The 20,236-nt window shown below is 34.7% G+C and overlaps 3 protein-coding genes across 7 annotated transcripts in view; 1 reads left to right on the top strand and 2 right to left on the bottom strand.

Annotated features, from left to right (window-relative positions):
- LOC145328719 (uncharacterized) overlaps positions 1-20,236 on the top strand; it is a 152,061-nt gene that overhangs the window by 5,173 nt on the left and 126,652 nt on the right. The gene's annotated exons all lie outside the window — the stretch shown is intronic.
- On the bottom strand, positions 2,853-6,476 carry LOC145328730 (BUD13 homolog). Its single transcript, XM_080172539.1, has 7 exons — positions 5,861-6,476; positions 5,445-5,504; positions 4,803-4,903; positions 4,460-4,577; positions 4,061-4,170; positions 3,450-3,536; positions 2,853-3,096 (listed from the first exon to the last, which is right to left on the bottom strand). Exons 1-7 carry the CDS (start codon positions 5,942-5,944, stop codon positions 3,048-3,050), a joined length of 609 nt encoding a protein of 202 aa, XP_080028665.1. The 5' UTR covers positions 5,945-6,476; the 3' UTR covers positions 2,853-3,047.
- Positions 12,072-19,482, bottom strand: LOC145327477 (uncharacterized). Its single transcript, XM_080171023.1, has 8 exons — positions 19,377-19,482; positions 18,490-18,755; positions 18,091-18,267; positions 17,577-17,740; positions 16,839-16,932; positions 15,882-15,962; positions 12,414-12,467; positions 12,072-12,211 (listed from the first exon to the last, which is right to left on the bottom strand). The coding sequence occupies exons 1-7, from the start codon at positions 19,480-19,482 to the stop codon at positions 12,426-12,428; spliced, it is 930 nt and encodes a 309-aa protein (XP_080027149.1). The 3' UTR covers positions 12,072-12,211; positions 12,414-12,425.

Below are 20,236 nucleotides of genomic sequence, written 5' to 3' on the forward strand. Positions count from 1 at the left end.
TGTTTTTAAAAAAAACCTACCCTAGACATGTCACATCTTCCAAAGTCAAAATTGCATACATATATAATTCAATTTTCAAGGTCATAATTTACTATAAATACTAAATACAATATGTTATAATTGAGACTGCTCCATTTTTTTGGTAAATTTCAGGTTTATATTGACATACTAGAATTGAAATTTTGTAAAAATCTTTAAAATTGAGATCACACAAAAGAACTAAAAAAACATTTTTTTTTGCAGATTTCAAAAACTTTGCAGTGCTCATGAGGTCACAATTATTGCATCACAGAAAAAATATTTAGCATGGGTCATTTTTTTGCTTAAATCAACCAATTTTTACTGGGGGCAAAACTTTTATCAAAATTTTTCCAGGGTGGGATGATTTAATCTACAATATATACTTCCTAAATTGATATATAATTTTCGGGGTGACGTGGGGTGGACTAAACATTAAAATTTTATGGAAAAAAAGATATTTTTAGAACATTCATGACTTGAAATTATCCCCCCTTTGTACTCAATACGCATTTTTTATTCTAAGTGCGTCAATTTTGCGTCTAAAGATACCCTTAGTTTAAGCATTAATTTCTCCAAAAAATGATGAAAAAAGATAAATTTTTTTTTGATAAAATGATAAAAGTATAGGTATGTAAAATAAAATAAAAAGCAAAAAAAATTATAAAATTACGTTAAATAGAACAAAAATTAGAGCGTTTTGTATGCCTTATAAAATGCGTATTTCTCATTAAAATTGTTACGATTTCGTGTGTTGAGTAAAACTTTTATAAGTTTCCCATTTCTATAAGTGAGCGAGCCGCAGTGATAGTGTACATATGGAAAATAACATTTTCTAGGGATATGAAGGGATAAGACAATGTATGATCAATAAATATTGTAGAACACCCCTAAATTTGGTGAACAAAACTACCCCTTCTGGAGATTAAAATCGTAAGATGGAAAAGTTTGGGAAGAGCTAGTTTGTAAAACAAATCGTGATTTTCTAAGAGATGCTAAAGAGCAACGTATGAACGTTCGTGTTCATAACACTTTGGGAACCATTATGATTTACAGTCCAATGTCCAGTCCACCCCCTCCCAGGTATTATCTAACCTGGCGGTTTGGCGGGAAGAAATCCTTGGCTGCGCGGTCTGACCTCACTGTCCAGCAATTCTATTTGTGTTTGCGCCAAACTCTCCAACCAATCAGATTCTGCATCTCCGTTCTGTCCCAACGAATCATAACCGGCGTTGCTGTTGCTCTGTGTCCAATCAGAGCCCGCGATTTCAGGTGGATTCTCCATCTTAAATATATCCCGTCTTTAAATGCCTAGTAGATACAAATTGAATAGTTTTTAAAAGTGAATTTTTTATTGGAAATGGTCTCAAAATATTCAATTAATCGTATTGAAGCTCGAAAAAATTGTTATTGTTATATTTCTATGGAGCTCATGATTTTTTTTTAAATAGCAGCTTACTAAAGATCAGTTAATTGTGTAATCAACAAAAATTAAATGTTCTCTCATAGATCCTAAGGGATAAAAAATGGGGGATAAATTGATGTTCACCCAAAATGATGATAGTCACAATTATTCCTTAGTAGATTAAAATTATTGGTTGAAAAGTTAGAAGCCAACTAATCACAATACAATTAAAGTATTAAAAGTTTTTAAAGGGCGAATATAGGTTGAATATAATATGGGCTCAAAAAAACCGTGCAATTCTATAGATTATAAGTAACTTTAAGATATTGACATATCCAAATGTATAAGTCTGTTATAGCTTAAAACCTGAACATTCTCAGGATAAATTTATGTAGTAAGTGTGGTTCCCTAAGAACTCCAAACACCCTAGCATCACACAAGGCTTCGGTTTAAGGTTGAATTAAAAAGCTTTCGGTAAATGATAGTCGTAATAAAAGTGGAAACCAGTTATCAATCTATTTTTTTTGTATTGTGGATTGTTTCTTCCTTGTCAATATTCCCCAACAAAGTGAAAAGTATATGAATTTTATTTTTTAAAAAAAACCTTTACAGGAGAAATTTTATTTCATGTAAGTATGAAAATTATATGGTAATTGTTATAATTAATTTAAAGAGGACAAAAATAATAGGTGAATAGTGTTTTTTTTCTTATATTTTTTTCTGGAGAAAATCTGGCGATCGGTGCGTTTGTGTGTGTGTGTTGAAAAATGCGTACTAGAGTAATTATATCATCAAGAATTAATCATTGATCTTCATACAGAAAAAAAACTTTAAAACGTATTATTTACCCTAGTAATTACTCCGGACGCAAATTGACGCAAATTATTTTATGCTTTTTAAAAAAATCAATAAAATAGTATATAATATAAAAAAATAAACACTTTACTTATCAATTAAGATGCATGCCAATGTAATAATCAATTAAACTTAAGAAAACTAGTCAAAAAAAGTCTTGTAAAGGGGTAAAATAAACGATTTTGTTGACTTTCTCATTTATCATATGTTGAAGTAAAAGCAAAAATTGCTAAATCTACTTAAGGATTTTTTTGATTTTTTAAATTTAACATAGATATTTTAAAAGTATGTAATGGCACCTTTCATATAAGCTCATATCATATTGAAACTATATTCGCCCTTTAAGCCAACAAATAAGGGAAACTTTGGGTACCAGAGTAATTTACAGCCTGATGTCCTCTCCCTCCCTATGTTTTATAGATTGTTTAAAGACTAACTGTCCACTATGTACCTTGTGAAAATGAGGCAAGCTGGTCAGTGATCAGTGATTAAGTTTATCTAATTAAACATTATTTGATATCTGAAAACGTAATAATTTTATAACATATTATATCATGATAAATAAATAAAAACACAACTTCTGTATGAATTTATTTTGTATAGGGGTTCTAAAAAATGCAACAATTTTAAAATATATTTTAAATCACATATTACGTATTAGAAACATGGATCAAACAAAAACATTTTTACAAAATCAGGTTCTTATCGGATTTGGTAAAATTGCCAGTTGAATCAACAAAAACAAATCAATTTAAAAATTCTAGCTATTTTATTCGCAGTCCAGGTTCATTTTGTATGCTTCTATTTCTTCAACATTTCTGAAAATAAATATAACAAGATTAGTCTTAAATAAAAACTTGAAACTGCAAAAGTTAAAAAACTTTACATTATGGCTTCAAAACAAATCAATATCCGCTGGATTAGTACCGGTTCTCGGTCATACTGAAAAGTATTACAGACAATTTTTTAGGAATAATAAAATAAAACTCATAAAATTAATACCAGTTTTGACATTATAATTTTAAAGATATGAAAAAGTTCAAACGTTTTTTTTTTCAAGAGAATTACTTTAGAGGTCCTTGTATCCATTCAAATGTCGATTATGCTCGATTCTCTTATTTTAATTGGTAGAAAAGTTAAAAAACTTAATGACAATATAACAAAAACTTACTTTCTAATATCTTTAGTGAGGAGTTTAGTTTCGAAACCATTTGTTCTAACAACTCCATCCCATCTGTAGCCTGGCCAAATTCCAAACCTAAATTGATTCATTGATAAGTTTCTTCTCAGGAGTTGGACCTTAAGATCTTAAGGGATAAGAAAATGGAAAATTACGTATGAATGTTCCCAATGATGATAACAAAATTATAACTTTTATAGATTAATATTGTTGGTTGAAATTTTGGATACTGCTAGTTTGAACCAACCAATCAAGATTTAATAAAAGTACCCAAAGTTTAAAGGCCTACAAGAAAGAGAGAAAGCATGCTTATTATCAAATGTCCCATTAAGATTAATTAAAATTAATGATTAACGTTTAGTAACTGCTAGGACTTTAAACCAAGGAATAGTTTTTAATATGTAAATGTACAAACCAATAAATGCGTATAAAACTTTGGGTACTAGTATAAATAATAGTACAATATCTCTCCTTTTAGTTGTCCTTCACACTCCACTGTAAATTAGGTAGAATTACGTGTATTCTCCCACCCCCCCTGGACAGTGGAGGGTAGGGCAATGGAAAATATATCCCTTTGGTTTATTCTAAAAGGTGCTGTTTACCTGTTTGGAGGTGGCTGAGGTCCCGTGTATCTGGGAAATTTTTTAACCTTCCCCTGCTTTTTCTCTTTTTTCTTTCTCATATACGCGGCCATAGGGTCTTCCTCTCGCTCCTATATAATTTCATAATATAATCAAATAAACTTTGGGGGGAATGTCTCGGCCCATAAACCAACTCAAATTGTTGCCATTTACAGTTAACACTTGTAGACAAAGTTAGTGCGATCAAAAGGTTGGTTGTCTTTTGAATACTAACATAATATCTTTTAGTTGGTGTTATCGTATCCCATTATCTTAAGCGGAAATAGAAAAAGAACCCCAACAAACGAGGTTATGAACTAGGTAGGTATAAGATGCTTTGCTTATTATATTTTACCTAATCGTCCTAGGAATAGTATATACCTGATCTCGGAGCATGGCATCTCTGTCAACGTCGTTTTCCGTCCTTGTCAGAGGCTTCGACATCTCATACAGGTTGTCCTCCAGTTGGGCTATGGAATTCTTTACTTGTTTTACACCCCTAAATAAGAAGAAATATTAATTGACCGCACAACGATATTGATCCTTTCGCTTTCATTTCAGTGACAGTTGCTTTCCAACAAAGTGAATTTAGAACCCTTATTACCCCTTCCCCAGTATTTTTTATATAAATTCTATCCCTAATTTCAATCTCGACTAAGCACTTAGATGGAAATTGCCCAATTATCCGCTTTTACATAACGCAAAACTAGGTTTTTCAACTTACTTATTCCAAGTTTCAAACTTTCTTTTAATTTCTTCAGGTACTTCTTTTTTCTCCTTTTCTGCCGCCTTCTTGGCCTCGGCCTCTGCCAGTCGTCCTCGGACCTAAATTAAATTTGTTTCTGTAGATGAAAGGACAAGAAGCTTTTTGCAGGTTTTTCAAATATTTCTACATATCTTAAGTGTTTTTGGTCTGATATACTAAATTTTTCAGGATGATTGTATAAGCTGATATTTCAGTACACTTTTTTTTCAATTGTTCTCCCTACACATTTTCACCCCCCCCACCCCCTTTTAGTCGGGGATCCAATGCAGAATATACACCCCTGCCAAATGATTAGGGTTATTTAGTTACACATTTACTACTGGCATCCTACAGGGTAAAGGCGGTCATTTTATTTTTTTTTTTGAGGGGGGTGGGGTGAGAGGGAGGAAAGACGGAGAAAAAAAACGTCACAAAGCTTAATAAAATCTCTCACATCCCCCCAAAATTTTTTGGGGAGAGGATACATAAATAAACAACAACGACCTTCAATAGACCTAAAAGAAGTTTCACTTTTAAAAATATCATATCTATTAAGCGAAGAGCGAGATCTTAAGTTACAAACAGACGAACATCCTGTTATTTTTGTACAAGGATTTTCACCTTAGTTTCAGCAAACCTTCCAGAAACAGCTGTGTCCATCTTTTCAAACATTTTCTTTTCCTAGTACATACAAAACTATAGATAAAGTAACAGGCAGCTAAAGCACTCCTATTTTATCTTTATAAATACCTACATAACATTGCTATGAAGAGTATACACATTAAACATAGATCATTTATTTGAAAAAAAAAATATTAATAAGCACACCTTTACACGAGTCATAGGACTGACAAAGGACTTGTAAAGAGTGGATTGCTAAAATCTTGATTAGTTGGTTCAAACTAGAAGTATTCAAACTTTTGAACCAATATATTTAAACTAAATAGTAACTTTTGTTTACTGTTAAAGAGGATGTCAATCATTTAATCATTCATTGTCTTATCCCTTAATATCCCTGAATATATAGTTTTCTATGCCTTATTTCTAATCTCTTCCAATTCCGTTTTCAAGTCTCTAGCCTGCTGTAGACCTGCCCGTTTTCCGTCCAATGTTTTCGTCATTTTTCCGCCCTCGTCTCCCCGCCTTGGCGGAGAGGCATCAGAATCATCGCCACCTCCCCGCCTTCTAGGCGGTGATGCATCTGAATCCGAATTATTGGCGGCTTTCCTGCGTGGCGGGGAAGCGTCTGAATCGCTACCTGCCCGGGCAGGCCGCTTGCGCGGCGGTGATGCGTCAGAATCGTCGGCAGATTTGTTTTTGGATTGTCTCGGAGGCGAGGCGTCCTCTGAACCCCATCTTGTCTTCCGCCGCCGTGGCGGTGAATTATCGTCAGAATCGTGTCTTTGTCTTTGGCGCGGCGGAGAGTCGTCGGAATCGTGTCTTGTGCGCCGCGGTGAGTTATCAGAATCATGCCGTTGTCGCGGCGGTGATTTGTCTGAATCATGCCGCTGCCGCCGACGTGGCGGCGAATTGTCATCGGAATCGTGCCGCTGCCGTCTTCTAGGCGGTGAATTATCATCATCGCTAGTTTTTTCAGTTTTTATTCTTGTGTTGGAGATGTCGATTGTTGACTTGTAATCTCTAAAATTTGAGGGAAATGGTTGTTTAGGTTACGTTTTGTGTAGATCATGCAGGGAGAACCACCCTTTTCAATTTATTTAAAACAAACATAAGGTTTGACTCGTCCTATACATATAATATATTACTATTTAAAATTATGATGAGCATTCATGAAAAATGCATGTCAAAAGTCAATTTGTTTAAAATGCACATACAGATTTTTGGTCAATGACAATAGAGTTGGCTTACTCACTAAATTGTACCCAACTGTTACAGGAATTCTCATGCTCAGTTTGGATTTGATAGGAATGAATTACTGACGGATTAACCCTAATTTAGGAAAAGCTAAGATTAAAAAAAAAATAACAGATTTAAGCTATGCTTTGAAATAACTAAAACAACCAATTAAATTTCCTTGGATGGGAAGGAGACAAAGGTTCTTGTTTAACTTCTGGCTGCTCTGTCTTAATCTTAACATCATTATCTTTATCCTTCTTTCTCTTTTTCTTCTTGTGTTTGTACAGAGCGTCAAGATATTGATCATCTACCACAGGGGAGTGCGTCACATTGTTTGCTTATATTATTACTTGGAGGTTGCATAAGAATTTCATGTACTCTGATAAAGTAATACTCACAGTTGACTAAACAACGATACCCCCTATCCAAACCCTTTTCCCCATCCCCTTCCCCTCCGCTGGATGAACGAACTGACCAATAAATGAAGTCGATATCACCAACCTAACTTGACGACGAATTTTCCCCTGTCAATATATCCACATAGATATTCTACATCCATTTTTGCTTTTGGTCATTAAGATCCCCAAGTCTGGGGTTCAAGATTTGACCACACCATTTCAAACTAAAGATATCAAAAATACTGCCAATCTGGCACTAAAATAACGAGCAGGGGAAATATCTAGTATTATCCTCCTAGAATTTTTTCCAATTTTGGTAAACTAACTACCTAAAATGCAGAACCATATAGGTCAAGCGGTTAGTTAAATCTTAGGCTACACACAGAAAGTCAAACAAAGATCCTGTTATTTTTATATAAAGATTTTTAAAGATGTTAATGAGACGCACCCTGTGGTTCTTGTTTGATATCTCCAGGTTCTTTCTTAATAACTTCTTCAACAAGTTTCTTAGCTGTTATATCTTCACCTACAGTTCAGTACAAGTATGACAACAAACATTAATTCGAAACAATTTACAATTTTAACAACTCTATTGAAAGACGGACGGACAACGTGAATTATTGGTTCACAGAATTATCACAACAATTGAATATTCAACAAGTCGACCTCTTCTTTCAATCTTAGTGACAATTTGGTTGTGAGGGGGGGGGGGGGGATTTTCTTGGGAGGTAAAAAATAATATATCAATCCTAATTCAAAATCAGCAAATAAAACTTTAAGTAAATATTCAACTCAGAAAGTAATCAAATAAATCAAAAGTTAAATCATTATATTAATAAAATAAATCAATCAATCAATGATTCAACAAATCATTATTACTAAATTAATCATTTAATTTTCTGATTATAATAAATAAGAAAATAACAATAACATACCTGTAAAAGTTTTCCACCTGCCAGACTTTTCAAACTGTTCACGGATTTTTATTTCTTCTGGTCTTTCATCCTATTCATAAAAAAGTTTTAAGTTTAAAGGATAATTCTTACATTTAAATCGTTAAGGTAGATATAATTTAACGAAGTGTTATTATATATTTAGCTGAAAATATACTGACCTCCATGTGGGCAATGGTTGGCTTTAGCTCCAGGTCTTCTTCGTCATCATCTTCTCCCTCACTGGCAAGCACTTTCTGCCAATAGGAAAACTGGTTTTAGTCATAAGATTATAGTTTAACCAATAGGAAAGCAGAACTTAGTCTGACATATAGGAAAACAGGTTTAAGTCACATGATAATGGTCTGACCAATAGAAATACAATCAATAGGAATTTAGTCATTTCATTTTACCAATAGGAATACAGGATCCAGCTATGTATTGATACTAGTTTAATAAAACTCTATTTGAAAAAGAACCCACTGTCATATCTTAACTTCTTTCAAAAAAGCATATCATGATATGATAATATTTATTTTCTAAATGTGATTTAGTCATACAGTCAGACTTAAATTGTAAAATAGTACCGCTATTAAAAATTATTAAGGCCAACCTTTTCTTTGTACATAACAGGCACTTCTGCGTCATTGTCAATAATTTTCATCCTAAAAAGTTAAATTAAATTGACATATACATACATTATACGTACTTGGAGGATTTATTTATTGTAGCAACAATAGGTAGGTATAAAGTTGTCAATTTCAAATCAAGGGATTGTAATGGATATAGAATATACGTGGACATTATGACAGGGGAAAAATATCGTCAATTTAGGTGGCTAACATGGACATCGTTTATTGGTCAATTCGTTTAACTATTAGGAGGGGAAGGGTTGGAGTAAATCACATCTCCAATAAAAATAAACAAAAGTTCTCCCCCTTCTTAAAACAAATATCGATAGTATCGTAATTAAGACTTGATTATAAAGATGAATGAATGAAACGACCTATCTGTTATAGACGAACTTGCCATAACTACAGAAAAGTTTCACTTGTTAAAAGCGAAGCTTTTCTATAATTAGGGTCGGTCCGTCCGTCCATAACGGATAGCTTTTTTCGTAAATTTAGGCATGTTAGAATTGTCCTATTGATTTCAAACTGTAGTAGCTAGGTACGATTTAGAAAGCGTAGCAACTCTATAATCATTACCAGAATATCCGTACGTCCATTTTAAAAATGTTGATTTTTAAAACTTTTTTAACAACTAATTTTTATGTGATCTAATAATCCGATTGATCTGATTTTGGTATACTGATTCCTAGGACAACAAAGTACAATTTTATAAGCGAAGCAACTCTATAATCAAATCCTAAAGTTGTAAGTATGTCCATAAACATTATTTGTATCAAGCAGTTTTTCAACAATAAACAATTTTACTTACAATTTTGCTTCGATTCTTATACATTTATATTTTGATTATTCAGTTCTGATATTATACAAGTGTTAATGTCCGTTTGTCCTACCGTTTCAGTGCTTCGCTTTTATGGATGTTGTCATCCTTGTTAAACAAAATTTACCTAGGAGCAATTTTTGCAATCCCTTTCTTGTCTTTTTCCTTCTTTTTCTTTTTCTTCTTCTTTTCATCTTTAGCTGTATCCCCTAGAAGAAACACATATTATTTTTATTATTATTAAAAGCGAAAATTTTCTATACTTATGGTCGGTCCGTCCGTCCGTAACGGTTGGCTCTTTTCGTTAATTTAAACAGGTTAGAATTGTCCTATTGATTTCAAACTTTGTATAATGATTCCTGTAAGTAAGGTACGACTTACAAAGCGCAGCAACTCTATAATCGTTACCAGAAAGTCCGTAAGACCATTTAAAAGATGCAGATTTTTTACTTTTTTAACAAATTTTTGTATGATAAATTATTCTATTCATCTGATTTTTGAAATACTATTACAACAAGGTACAATGTTATTAGCGAAGCATCTATTTAATCAACTCCTAAAAATGTAAGGTTGTCCTTAAAAAGTATAATGTATTTACGCATTTATTCAACAAATTTACTTGAAATTAAACTTTTTAAAGCTATTTTTTCCCTATAATTCACTTCGTCTGTCCGTTTGTAAAGCTATGGGGTTGATATAACTTTCTCGGTTGGTATTGCATCCAAGTAAAAATAAATCAATTTACCTGATAAATATCTTTTTAAATATTCCTCTTTGGACAGTGTGGTGGTCATTTTGAAGCCTCTGAAAATATTATTAAAACATTGGAAAAAAATACTGAACATGTTAATTTGTAGTTTCAAATCTTTATTTACTTTGAAATTTACATTTATTTAAAATGAAAATAGAACAGGGTGCTTCTATTCTGCAAATTGCTTTTCTTACAATTATGCTAAGTACAGGTGACGAAAAGTAAGAAGAAGCTGCTCTATAATTATCCCTGTATTAAAATAACAGGGTGTCTCTGTAGTTCAAAATCTCGCCAAGGAAGGAAGGATACCACAACCCTCCAAGGAGAATTCGCCCCTTGAAAGAACAGTATAGTTTTAAATCCATTCCCTCCCACCACATACGAGTGCCCCAAGAGGCCTTTGGGGGCGTAGCCGCTGGTCATTAAATATATAAGTATCTGCAGAATATAGGTAAACCCTGATATAAAATCATGATCGTTTTAAATACAACTTTTTGGTACAATGTCAAAACATTAATTCATTTATTCGATGTAAAGAAATACATTTTTGTTTGAAAGAGTTACAAAAAAGCACAAAACGGATAAATAGATAACTTACTTCAATATGGTAATGAAGAATAGGTAAATACATTAGTAAAAATGTAAAAACAGTACAATGGCAATAAAAGAAAGGTCAATTTTTCAAAATTAAGTTTTCTTACTTGAAATAAATTAAAACTCAGGTCCCTAATTTTTCACAATTTTGAAGGGGGAGATTATCTTCTCAGAGGACCCGTAACACTTTCTAATATTTATATATGTTATAAGCAAAACAGATAGTTTTACGGTATCTCTGAATAATTCTCTCCCCCTCAGTAAGAATCTAAAAACAAATATATTTTTGCATTAATTTTTCTACCTTATAACTAATTAAATACTTTCTTTAAATTACAGTAAATTTACATTACAGTAAATAATGAAAATAATAAAATTGAGATTTTACAGTATTTATTTTGTTCTATACAAAGTAATGAGAGTTTAAAAGGTAAGACATGGCAAAGGGGATTTTTTTAAACCGCAAAATATGGAATTACATTTTGGTCTAATAATCTAAATTTGAACAATAAGCCTGGTATAATTGTCCCCTTTTCCTGTTAAATAGTGAATAGCAGTTTTACTGAGAAACAGGCGGGGGACCCCCAGGTCCACCTGGAGGTGGTGGCCCCCCTTGGGGAGGACCTCCACTTCCTCCATAACCTCCTGGATAGCCAGAATATCCACCTGGAGGCCCTGCTTGGCTCATATGAGGCGGACCTGCGGGTGGGCGGTAGTAACCGCCACCACTGGGAGGATATCCTCCATAGCCTCCGTACCCAGGCTGTGGCGGATAGCCACCACCCGGTGGCGGTGGGTAACCGCCAGGCGCTGGCGGATACCCACCTGAGTAGCTGTGCGGTGGATAGCCTTGCGGCGGGCCTGGTGGGTAGGGCGAGGAGCCTGGCGGCGGTGGGCCATAACTTGGGTAACCACTTGGTGGGGGTGGATATCCACCAGGATAGCCAGAGGGCGGCGGTGGATGTCCGCCACTGGGCGGGCCGCCCGGAAGTCCACCTGGAGACTGTGACGGCGGGTTGTGCGGAGATGGTGATCCAACTGGGCGGGGATGAGGGGAGGGCGCTCCGCTGTGGGATGGCGGTTGTGGTGAAGGGGCTGGAGAGGGCTTCGATGGCACACCACCGCTGCTTGATGAGGTTGGGGGTGCCAAGGATGATGGTGTGCTAGAGGGTGGGGGCAGCGATGAAGGTGTGCTTGATGGCGGTGGGCGGCTGGAGGAGGAAGAAGTTGGTGGATAATCTCCACCGCCGGCAGCTGAAGTTGGCGGATTTATGCTTGAGCTGGGAGAGGCAGATCTGGGTGGGCCACTAGGGGCAGTGCTGTAGGGGGGAGCTCCACTGCTGGTTGGGGGGCCACCAGGATACGGGGCACTACCTGGAGGACCATACATACTCACTGGGGGTCCACCTAAAACGAATTGGTTCTAATTTCTTGTTGATGCTTGTTTTTTAATAGAAAAACTAAGCTTTAATTTATGTTGTCCGTACGGTTTCGTGATTTAATAATGGATTTTTAATCTAAGAAAGTAGAAAACTAACTGTGTACCTTAAATTATAAAATGTAATTTGAGAAACTATCTCCTACAATTCAATGTTAATGCCTACTATACCTGGAGGACCAGTCATGTGGCTGCCAGAAGTTGGAGGACCGCCAGGAGGACCACCTAAAAGACAAGATCTCTTGAACAGCTAGACTATTATCTATGCAATTTCAGGGATGTTCAGTTTTTGTCTGGTACATGCTCTAGGCGGTTTGAGAGGGGTACCTAACATCACACCCATGAGAAGATATGGCTCCTACAGCAAACCAGCCAACCCCCCTAAATTTTTTTTTTCTTAAAAAAAGAGAACAACCACTTCCTACTGAGGAGAAGCCTTAATAAGCTAGGGGCGATGCATACGCTAAATATGTTTTAAGGCAATAAGAAGCTAAAAACATGCTGAGCACTAAACTAAAAATTATAATTAAACATGCATATTTATCTATATCCTATCATATAAAGAAGTAAGCTTAAGATTGAGTTTTACATTTTTGGTTAAGCTTTATATATGTCCTGGGATGGTTTCAGGCTATTTTTTGACCCTCCTTCCTTTCCTCTTCATAGAGCCACAAGATGCTAATTTTATACAAAATTAAAACAATGTCTCGCTATACGATGGACCAATTATTTGTTTTAAGCTTACCGGGAAAGTAAATTAGAGGGTCACTTTACCACTCCCCCTTCCCTCACATGATCCTAGAGGCGTAGACGATAGTAATAAATAAACCATGATTAAAATCAAATAGGAGAACATAAATTTTTTTATCACACTTAGCGAAAGAATGTTGGTATTATCACATTCAAAATAAATGCTTTAATAAGCTTTAAAATATTTAAACACTAGTCTCTCATTGGACATGAAATGACGTCCAATAAGAAAAAGGAATAGAAATATTGGAAAGAAAATTATTTTTTTCAAAATTGATTCTTGGGATTTTGGAATGATAAATATATGGGAAAGAAAATTATTTTTTTTCAAATTTATTTCTACTCATAAAATAATATATATTATTTTTTTTTCAATTCTAGTGTCAACCAATAAGAAATAAGCATGCTATTATAAAAGTTTGGAATAAAAATTATTATATTTTGTCAATTCCTTTTTTTCAGAGTATGAAATGAGAATAAATTTTCCAACATTATTTTTGATTTCTAATTTAACATTTCATACAGTAGGTAATACTTATTTCAACATTATGATGAAAGAAATATTTTCTTTAAATATTTCACCAAAGAAAGCTTTAACCTAAGATATTTAACAATTTATTGCTGACTCATAATGTAAATAAAATGCCCTAGTGCTGTCTCTAGGTTATCTCTATTGTATAAATGAACGTACAAAAGAGGAGGAGAGAGAGAAGGAAATAGACAGAGAAGTGAGGTAGGGGGGAGGGGGAAGAAATATAGAGAAAAATAGACAGAGATATTCATTGTTAACCCTTAGATGATGTAAAGGGGGGGGGGGTTTAATGCAACCATCTCGTAATCAGTGATTAAATGGCACTTAGAATTCGAATTTCGATCAGAAATTTTGCATGGATAATCCTTGGTAGGTCTATTTTCCCTAAATCGAACAAAAAGTTGGAAAAGTAACAGCTAACGGCTGGCGGCTCAGCTGTTTTGCCATTTTATTACTATCTTAAGAGCAAAAAAGTCACGAAACCTATCTTCACATAATACTTTTTCTCACTCAAAAACCTTATCAGACGGTTCTAGCCGGTAGCTGTTGGTACTAGAAATTTAAAAATTGGTCATTGCTATCATTTAACATGAATTAAACCAAAAATATGTTTTAAAAAGTTGATTCCTACGTAATTAATGATGAATTTGCCCTGAAAATAGGCAAAAAACGGCTAAACGGCTGAGCCGCCAGCCGTTACTTTTCCAACTTTTTGTTCGATTTAGGGAAAATAGACCTACCAAGGATTACTCATGAAAAATTTTAGATAGAAATTCGAATTCTAAGTGCCATTTAATCACTGATTACGAGATGGTTGCATTAAAAACCCCCCCCTTTTTTGATAGACTTACTTTTTTTAATTTAACAAAAAGATAAAGAGTGAGACAAAACCAAGTATCATACTTTATTAATATTGCTTATACAAGAAAGGCCATTCAAAATTATTTCACCAATATTAAGGTCAAGTGACAAAAATTTAAATTTCCACCTACTTCGCCCCCAAATGGGTCATCAGTAGAAGGAAAATTCCAATTTTGATCACATGACCAAAATTGTTGAAATAATTTTAATATCCTTACTAGCATTCACAATATTACGAAAATATGATAAATAACTATTCTCGTATTCATTCGAATCCGGTGGATAAGAACCCGTTCTCATCCATACGAAAAAAAATATGTCTAGCATCGTATCATATCCAGCTTTCTACGAATATAAAAATGTACAATCATAGGATTAAAGCTAGTTTTTTTAGCCCAAGCCTTCGGCACCTCGAGGCTAAAAAACTGGTTTTAATCTTATAATTATACATTCTATATCCGCGGAAAGCTGTTTTAATACGATGCCAGAAATAACTATTCTCGTATTCATTCGAATCCGGTGGATAGGAACCGGTTCTCATCCATACGAAAAACACTATGTATAGCATCGTATTATATCCAGCTTTCTACGAATATAAAAATGTACAATCATAAGATGAAAACCTATTTTTTAGCCCATGCCTTCGGCACCTAGGGGCTAAAAAAATGGTTTTCATCTTATGATTGTACCAATGTACATTCTATATCAGCGGAAAGCTGTTTATAATACGATGCGAGAAATAAATATTACTAGTCAAAAAATATTTTGGTTTCTGAAACCTTTCTTAAAAAAAACTCAAATCAAATATGATATAAAAAGCGTAGTAATGCATAAGCAAAATATGTAGTTATAGATGATAATTATAAATGATATTTAAATAAAGCATGATAATAAGTAAACAAGTTCATATATGACTTGCAAAAAAATTTGAATTTACTTTGTATAAAAGGATAGGAAAAGATCTACGAAATTCATATAAACTTATATTTTCAAAATTCTATTATCATATCAGCAAATAAACGAAAAAAAGATTAAAAATGGGACGTTGTTTTGACTAATTTCCGAATTTATTATTTGCCGCCAAAATGAACCAATCAGGCATCTCATAATAATAATACTAGCATATCATTGGAGGTTTCAAAACAAAGAAGTCACGTGATTAGTCCATTTCTGGAGGGAAAATATAAGTTCAGATTTGTGTCGCATCTATGATGCTGCCTACCTAGGGACATTGAGCTTGGACCAATAGAGGAGACTATGGGGACTCCTCCCAGCCCAATAGAAATTGTAGATCCTTAGAGAGATAAATAAATAGATTGATGGATAAATATCAGATATATAGATTTATGATAGTCAAGAGTTATATACAGAGAAATAACTAGATTGGCAAAACAGCCTAAAATTTTTGTTAGACCCATTGTTCACCAGTTACGAGTTCCAGAAAAGTGTTTTTTTAAGGGATGGTTTGGTTGTATGTCATGCTATAATAATTATACCTGGATAAGAGCTTGTAGGTGGGCCAGCAGAGCTGGAGACAGGAGGGCCACCAGGACCACTTGGAGGATACCCAGGTCCACCTAAAGCAAGGACAATTAGGATGATAAGTAGCGCAGCTACAACAAAAATAAAAACAGCTTACTGTGATACAATCAAAACATCAAAAAAGTAATGTAACCCTATATACTAAAGCGACAGTATGTCTTATGTATATCTGCGTGTCTGTACCGAAAGATCTCGCTAATCGCTAAACCATAACTTTCCCTTACAATGAAGCTTCTTATAATTCCAGGAAATATGGGGGATAGGGAGCTAAACCCAAAAAGAAATTTCACTGAAAAGAAGTCCTATCGGTTCAGATATTACGGTATTAACAAACAGACTGACAGACACTTATCCTGTTACGTTTATCCTATTTTCTATTTGCAACTGATCACTGAACGTTTGAGAACTTTTAATTCGATAGGATAGAAAAGAAAAAAAATGGCATAATACCATCTTAAGACTTGAATCTAAAAATCATGATATATCCTCAAATCGTTCCCTAAAATGAACACCTAAATCGGTTCACAAGCATTCGAAATCTTAATCTACAGACAAAAATACTTAACTACTTTACACAGGGTTTCGGATCCGGATCTGGATCCGGATCCGGATCCGCAAGGATCCGCATATTTTTGGGTCCAAGGATCCGGATCCGCAAAAAAATGCGGATCCGGAATCGGATCCTTGGACTCAAAAAAAATGCGGAAAAAATGGAAAAATCTACCTAAATTTATATAAAATCTCAGACATTCTCTTGATGAGAGCCAATCTTTAAGGTCTAGGGTCAGACTTGAAAATTAAAAGTAATTTTGACTTCGAATTAAAGAATAAATATTTTTGAAAAATTTGGTGATTTTATTTTTATTGTCAAGGATCCGAAACCCTGACTTTACATAACAGAATATATATACCTGGATAGCTATTCTGTGGGGGACCAGGACGAGATGGATATCCTGCTGGAGGACCACCAGGTCCTGGATAACCTCCGGGCGGGCCAGGAGGATACTAAACATAACAGGATTAAATTTCATTAAAATTGACCTTTCCTGTACAAATACAAACCCCTTAGAACATCTATGTAGATTTTAGAAATTATTTGCTGAAACTAAACAAGCTAAAAAATAGGAAAATCCAAAGAAAAGAGTTTAGATAGGTACAAAAAAAAGACAAACACATTCTACTAAATTGGAAGATAAACATCCAACTATTGCATAGAACCACCATTTGGAAAAATTTGAAATATTAAATAAAATACCTAATTCATATTTTTTAATTGGTTAAATAAGTAAAAACTATCCTACCCATGCATTTATGAAAATCTATATTTATCAAAATAATCAATTATCAAATTTATCAAATAAAATAGGTACATCAAAAATTGAAGTATTTTTCTAAATATATTTTTATTGCTGGGGAATCCTTTTTGACACTAATCAGTAAAGCTCTCTCTTATTTGAGATAAGAACCATAAACTATCAAAGACCTTGGTAAAGTCAAACTAACAATAAATGGATAACATTGCAAAGATTCACAAAGTTTGCCCAAAAATTATAAGGGAGTGGACATAGGGCTGTAAAATATACAGGTACCTAATGTTTTATATTCTACATCCATTGTTAAAATATAATAAAATCAAAATTACAATTTACCTGTCCACTAGACGAGTACGGGGGTCCTCCAGGGGGCCCACTTGGACCTCCTGGTGGTCCACCAGGTCCTCCTGGAGCACCGGGGCCTCCGGGTGGACCTGGAGGCCCACCAGAGCTGTACTGGGGGCCAGAGTAACTACCACTAGGCGGACCTCCGCCATAACCTAAAACAAAGATAATTCAGTGTTTAACAGAGTACAATCGGCTGTAAAATTTACAAAGGGATAGTTACAAAAAAATTAAAGCTAACGATGCCAGTAATTTTTACTCTGCTAGAGTAAGTACCAAAGCATATCTAGACTATTATATTTAGTAATGCGATAAAAAAAACCAGCTGTAACCATGATTTTTAGGTAATATTTTGTAGTAAAGATGACCTTTCAAAAAAAAAAAATTTAGATTTAGTTCGCTAGTTGGCTATACCTTATTACTGCAAAAAATCTTTTATTATTATTAAGCATTTTATAAAATAGAGACTGTTATATCAATGTAACTGTACACAAAAAAAACTTACTTGGAGGATAATACGGTTGACCTCCACTAGGGGCTCCCCCATATGGACCCGGTGGTCCTCCCGCTCCAGCAGGGCCTGGGGGCGGAGGATATCCCCCGGGACCGCCAGGATAACCCCCGCGAGGCGGCATCTGGCCCGGCGGGGGCAGCAGCGTGTCAATCTTCTGGTTGGAATCAGCTATCTGGGCCAGAAATGTCAGGTTTCTGTGCAGCTGCCACTAAACAGATTTTTTGTGTGTTCAAAATTAATCAATTTTATCCCATGATACGCCCCTAGAAGATTCTGGGGGCACTTAAAGGGAAATAGACAACCCCTTTTTAAATTTAAGATTTTAAAAGAAAAAGAAACAAATTTTTGGAGCTCATTTTATACCTATTAGGAATTTTTTTTAAACCTTACCTGATAACTCATGGCCTCCTGGGAGCGTCCCATGCCCTGGTACTCAGAAATGGTCTTGATCAACGACGAATTTTCATCCAGCATTTTCTGCACCCGTTCCGGGTTCACGTTGGGCCGGGGACCCGCGGCTCCTGGGCCGCCCCCACCTGGCGGTCCGTTCATGGACATTGGGGGGCCGCCGCTGCCCGGTGGGGGAGGGCCACCACCTCCAGACATCATTGTGGGGCCTCCACCAGGGGCAGGGCCTCCAGGTGGGCCGTTACTTCCTAAACACACGAATGCTTTTCATGAAATATTTTGCCTTATTGAAATGAAAACAGAAATTATCCTTTCATGTACAGATATACAAAGCCGATAGAACAACAAAAAATGTTATTCTATTAAAAAAAATTATATTCTGAGATGCAATTTTAAAAAAGACGATAATTGTAACAATAAATACGATGTTATATGAAAAAAGGCAATAATGCCTACATTAGGATTAGACCCTCTTATTAAGAGAAGCATAATAAAGATGGAATGATGTCCTGGGCCGGTTTAGACGGACATGTTTCAAAAGGGCATAATAAGTAGTTTTATTGATAAAACAAAATAAATAGCAGTGGTGCTGACACTTCTACGACCAGCAAAAGTACAATCATCGTGTTTTTTTTTACAAGAAGTTGGTGTGTTTTTGTCAAATTGTTGTATAATAGTGCATAATAGGCAATATTTTATAACCACTGCTGTCAGAAAAAATCTTATTTTCACATCTAATCGATTCAATGAGGCTATAAAACTCAGTTTTTATCGCAAAGACACGCCTATTTTTTAAGAGTGAAGGTTTACTAAAATTAGACTTGGTCCGTCCGTTCCAACAGTAACAGTTAGAAACAATCTATCTTTACCTGGCGGACCACCGGATGGAGGTCCATTGTGTCCGGGTGGACCTGGAGAGGGGGCAGTGTTGGGCGGTTTGCCACCCGCCTGTGGCGGTCCCGCAGCCGTTGTCATTGTATTTAGTTAATCTTCTTATCTAAAGGACGTTTCCATGAAGGAGATTTAAATTTTTTTTCAGCAATGTATTAATTGGATTTTACTTTATTTTTTTGAACTAGCGGCTACGCCCATTCTTGGACGCCACTAGGGTCAATTTATCTTGGGAGGGTGGTGGTACCCTCCCCAAAAATTAAAGATCTTCCCTGAACCTATGAGAAGCTTTAAAATAAAAGAATCATATATATTCTGCGGTTAGCGATATCCTTTGCTACACACACACACACACACACACACACACACACACACACACAGACATCCTGTTACTTTTTTATGTAGTTACAATTTTTAAAAAAGTTTAGAAAACGATTTAAAGCCCAAAAAACTGTGAAAACTGCAATAGACAACAAATATTTCTATTGCAGTATTTATAGTTTAAATTATCTCTTTCATAAAACATACCCTTGGAGTTTTTAGTAATCAATTATGAAAATTATTTCTGAGGATTTTAATGTTTAGCTTATCACTTTCACTTTGAGAATTAATATCTGAAAATGGTAAAAAATTTACAAAAAGAAATATTAAACAAATACATAAGGTATATCACAATTTAAGTAATAAATAACAAATGAAATGAAAGAAATGTGGAGATACAGAAAAGGCAAAAAAAGATCATGTTGTATTCCATGAAAACAAAAATTATCAAGTTTTTATTCTTTGCCTATCCTGTATTTCTAGAAAAACCAGATTTTTATCACAATTTAGAAATACA

Source organism: Acartia tonsa, chromosome 9 (assembly GCF_053477335.1).
Source record: "Acartia tonsa isolate MP-2025a chromosome 9, ASM5347733v1, whole genome shotgun sequence".
NCBI classification, from domain to species: domain Eukaryota; kingdom Metazoa; phylum Arthropoda; class Copepoda; order Calanoida; family Acartiidae; genus Acartia; species Acartia tonsa.

Bases quoted from the DNA above. Each gene is read 5' to 3' on its own strand.
- LOC145328730 (XM_080172539.1), bottom strand. From the start codon at position 5,944: ATGACGAAAACATTGGACGGAAAACGGGCAGGTCTACAGCAGGCTAGA. The intron at 4,904-5,444 runs GTGAAAATCCTT...AATTTAATTTAG, and splicing joins GAAGGTTTGCTGAAACTAAG to GTCCGAGGACGACTGGCAGA. The intron at 4,171-4,459 runs GTATATACTATT...GAAATTATATAG, and splicing joins ATGCCATGCTCCGAGATCAG to GAGCGAGAGGAAGACCCTAT.
- LOC145327477 (XM_080171023.1), bottom strand. From the start codon at position 19,482: ATGACAACGGCTGCGGGACCGCCACAGGCGGGTGGCAAACCGCCCAAC. The intron at 17,741-18,090 runs GTAAGTTTTTTT...TCTTTGTTTTAG, and splicing joins TCAACCGTATTATCCTCCAA to GTTATGGCGGAGGTCCGCCT. The intron at 15,963-16,838 runs GTATATATATTC...TCCTTGCTTTAG, and splicing joins CCCACAGAATAGCTATCCAG to GTGGACCTGGGTATCCTCCA.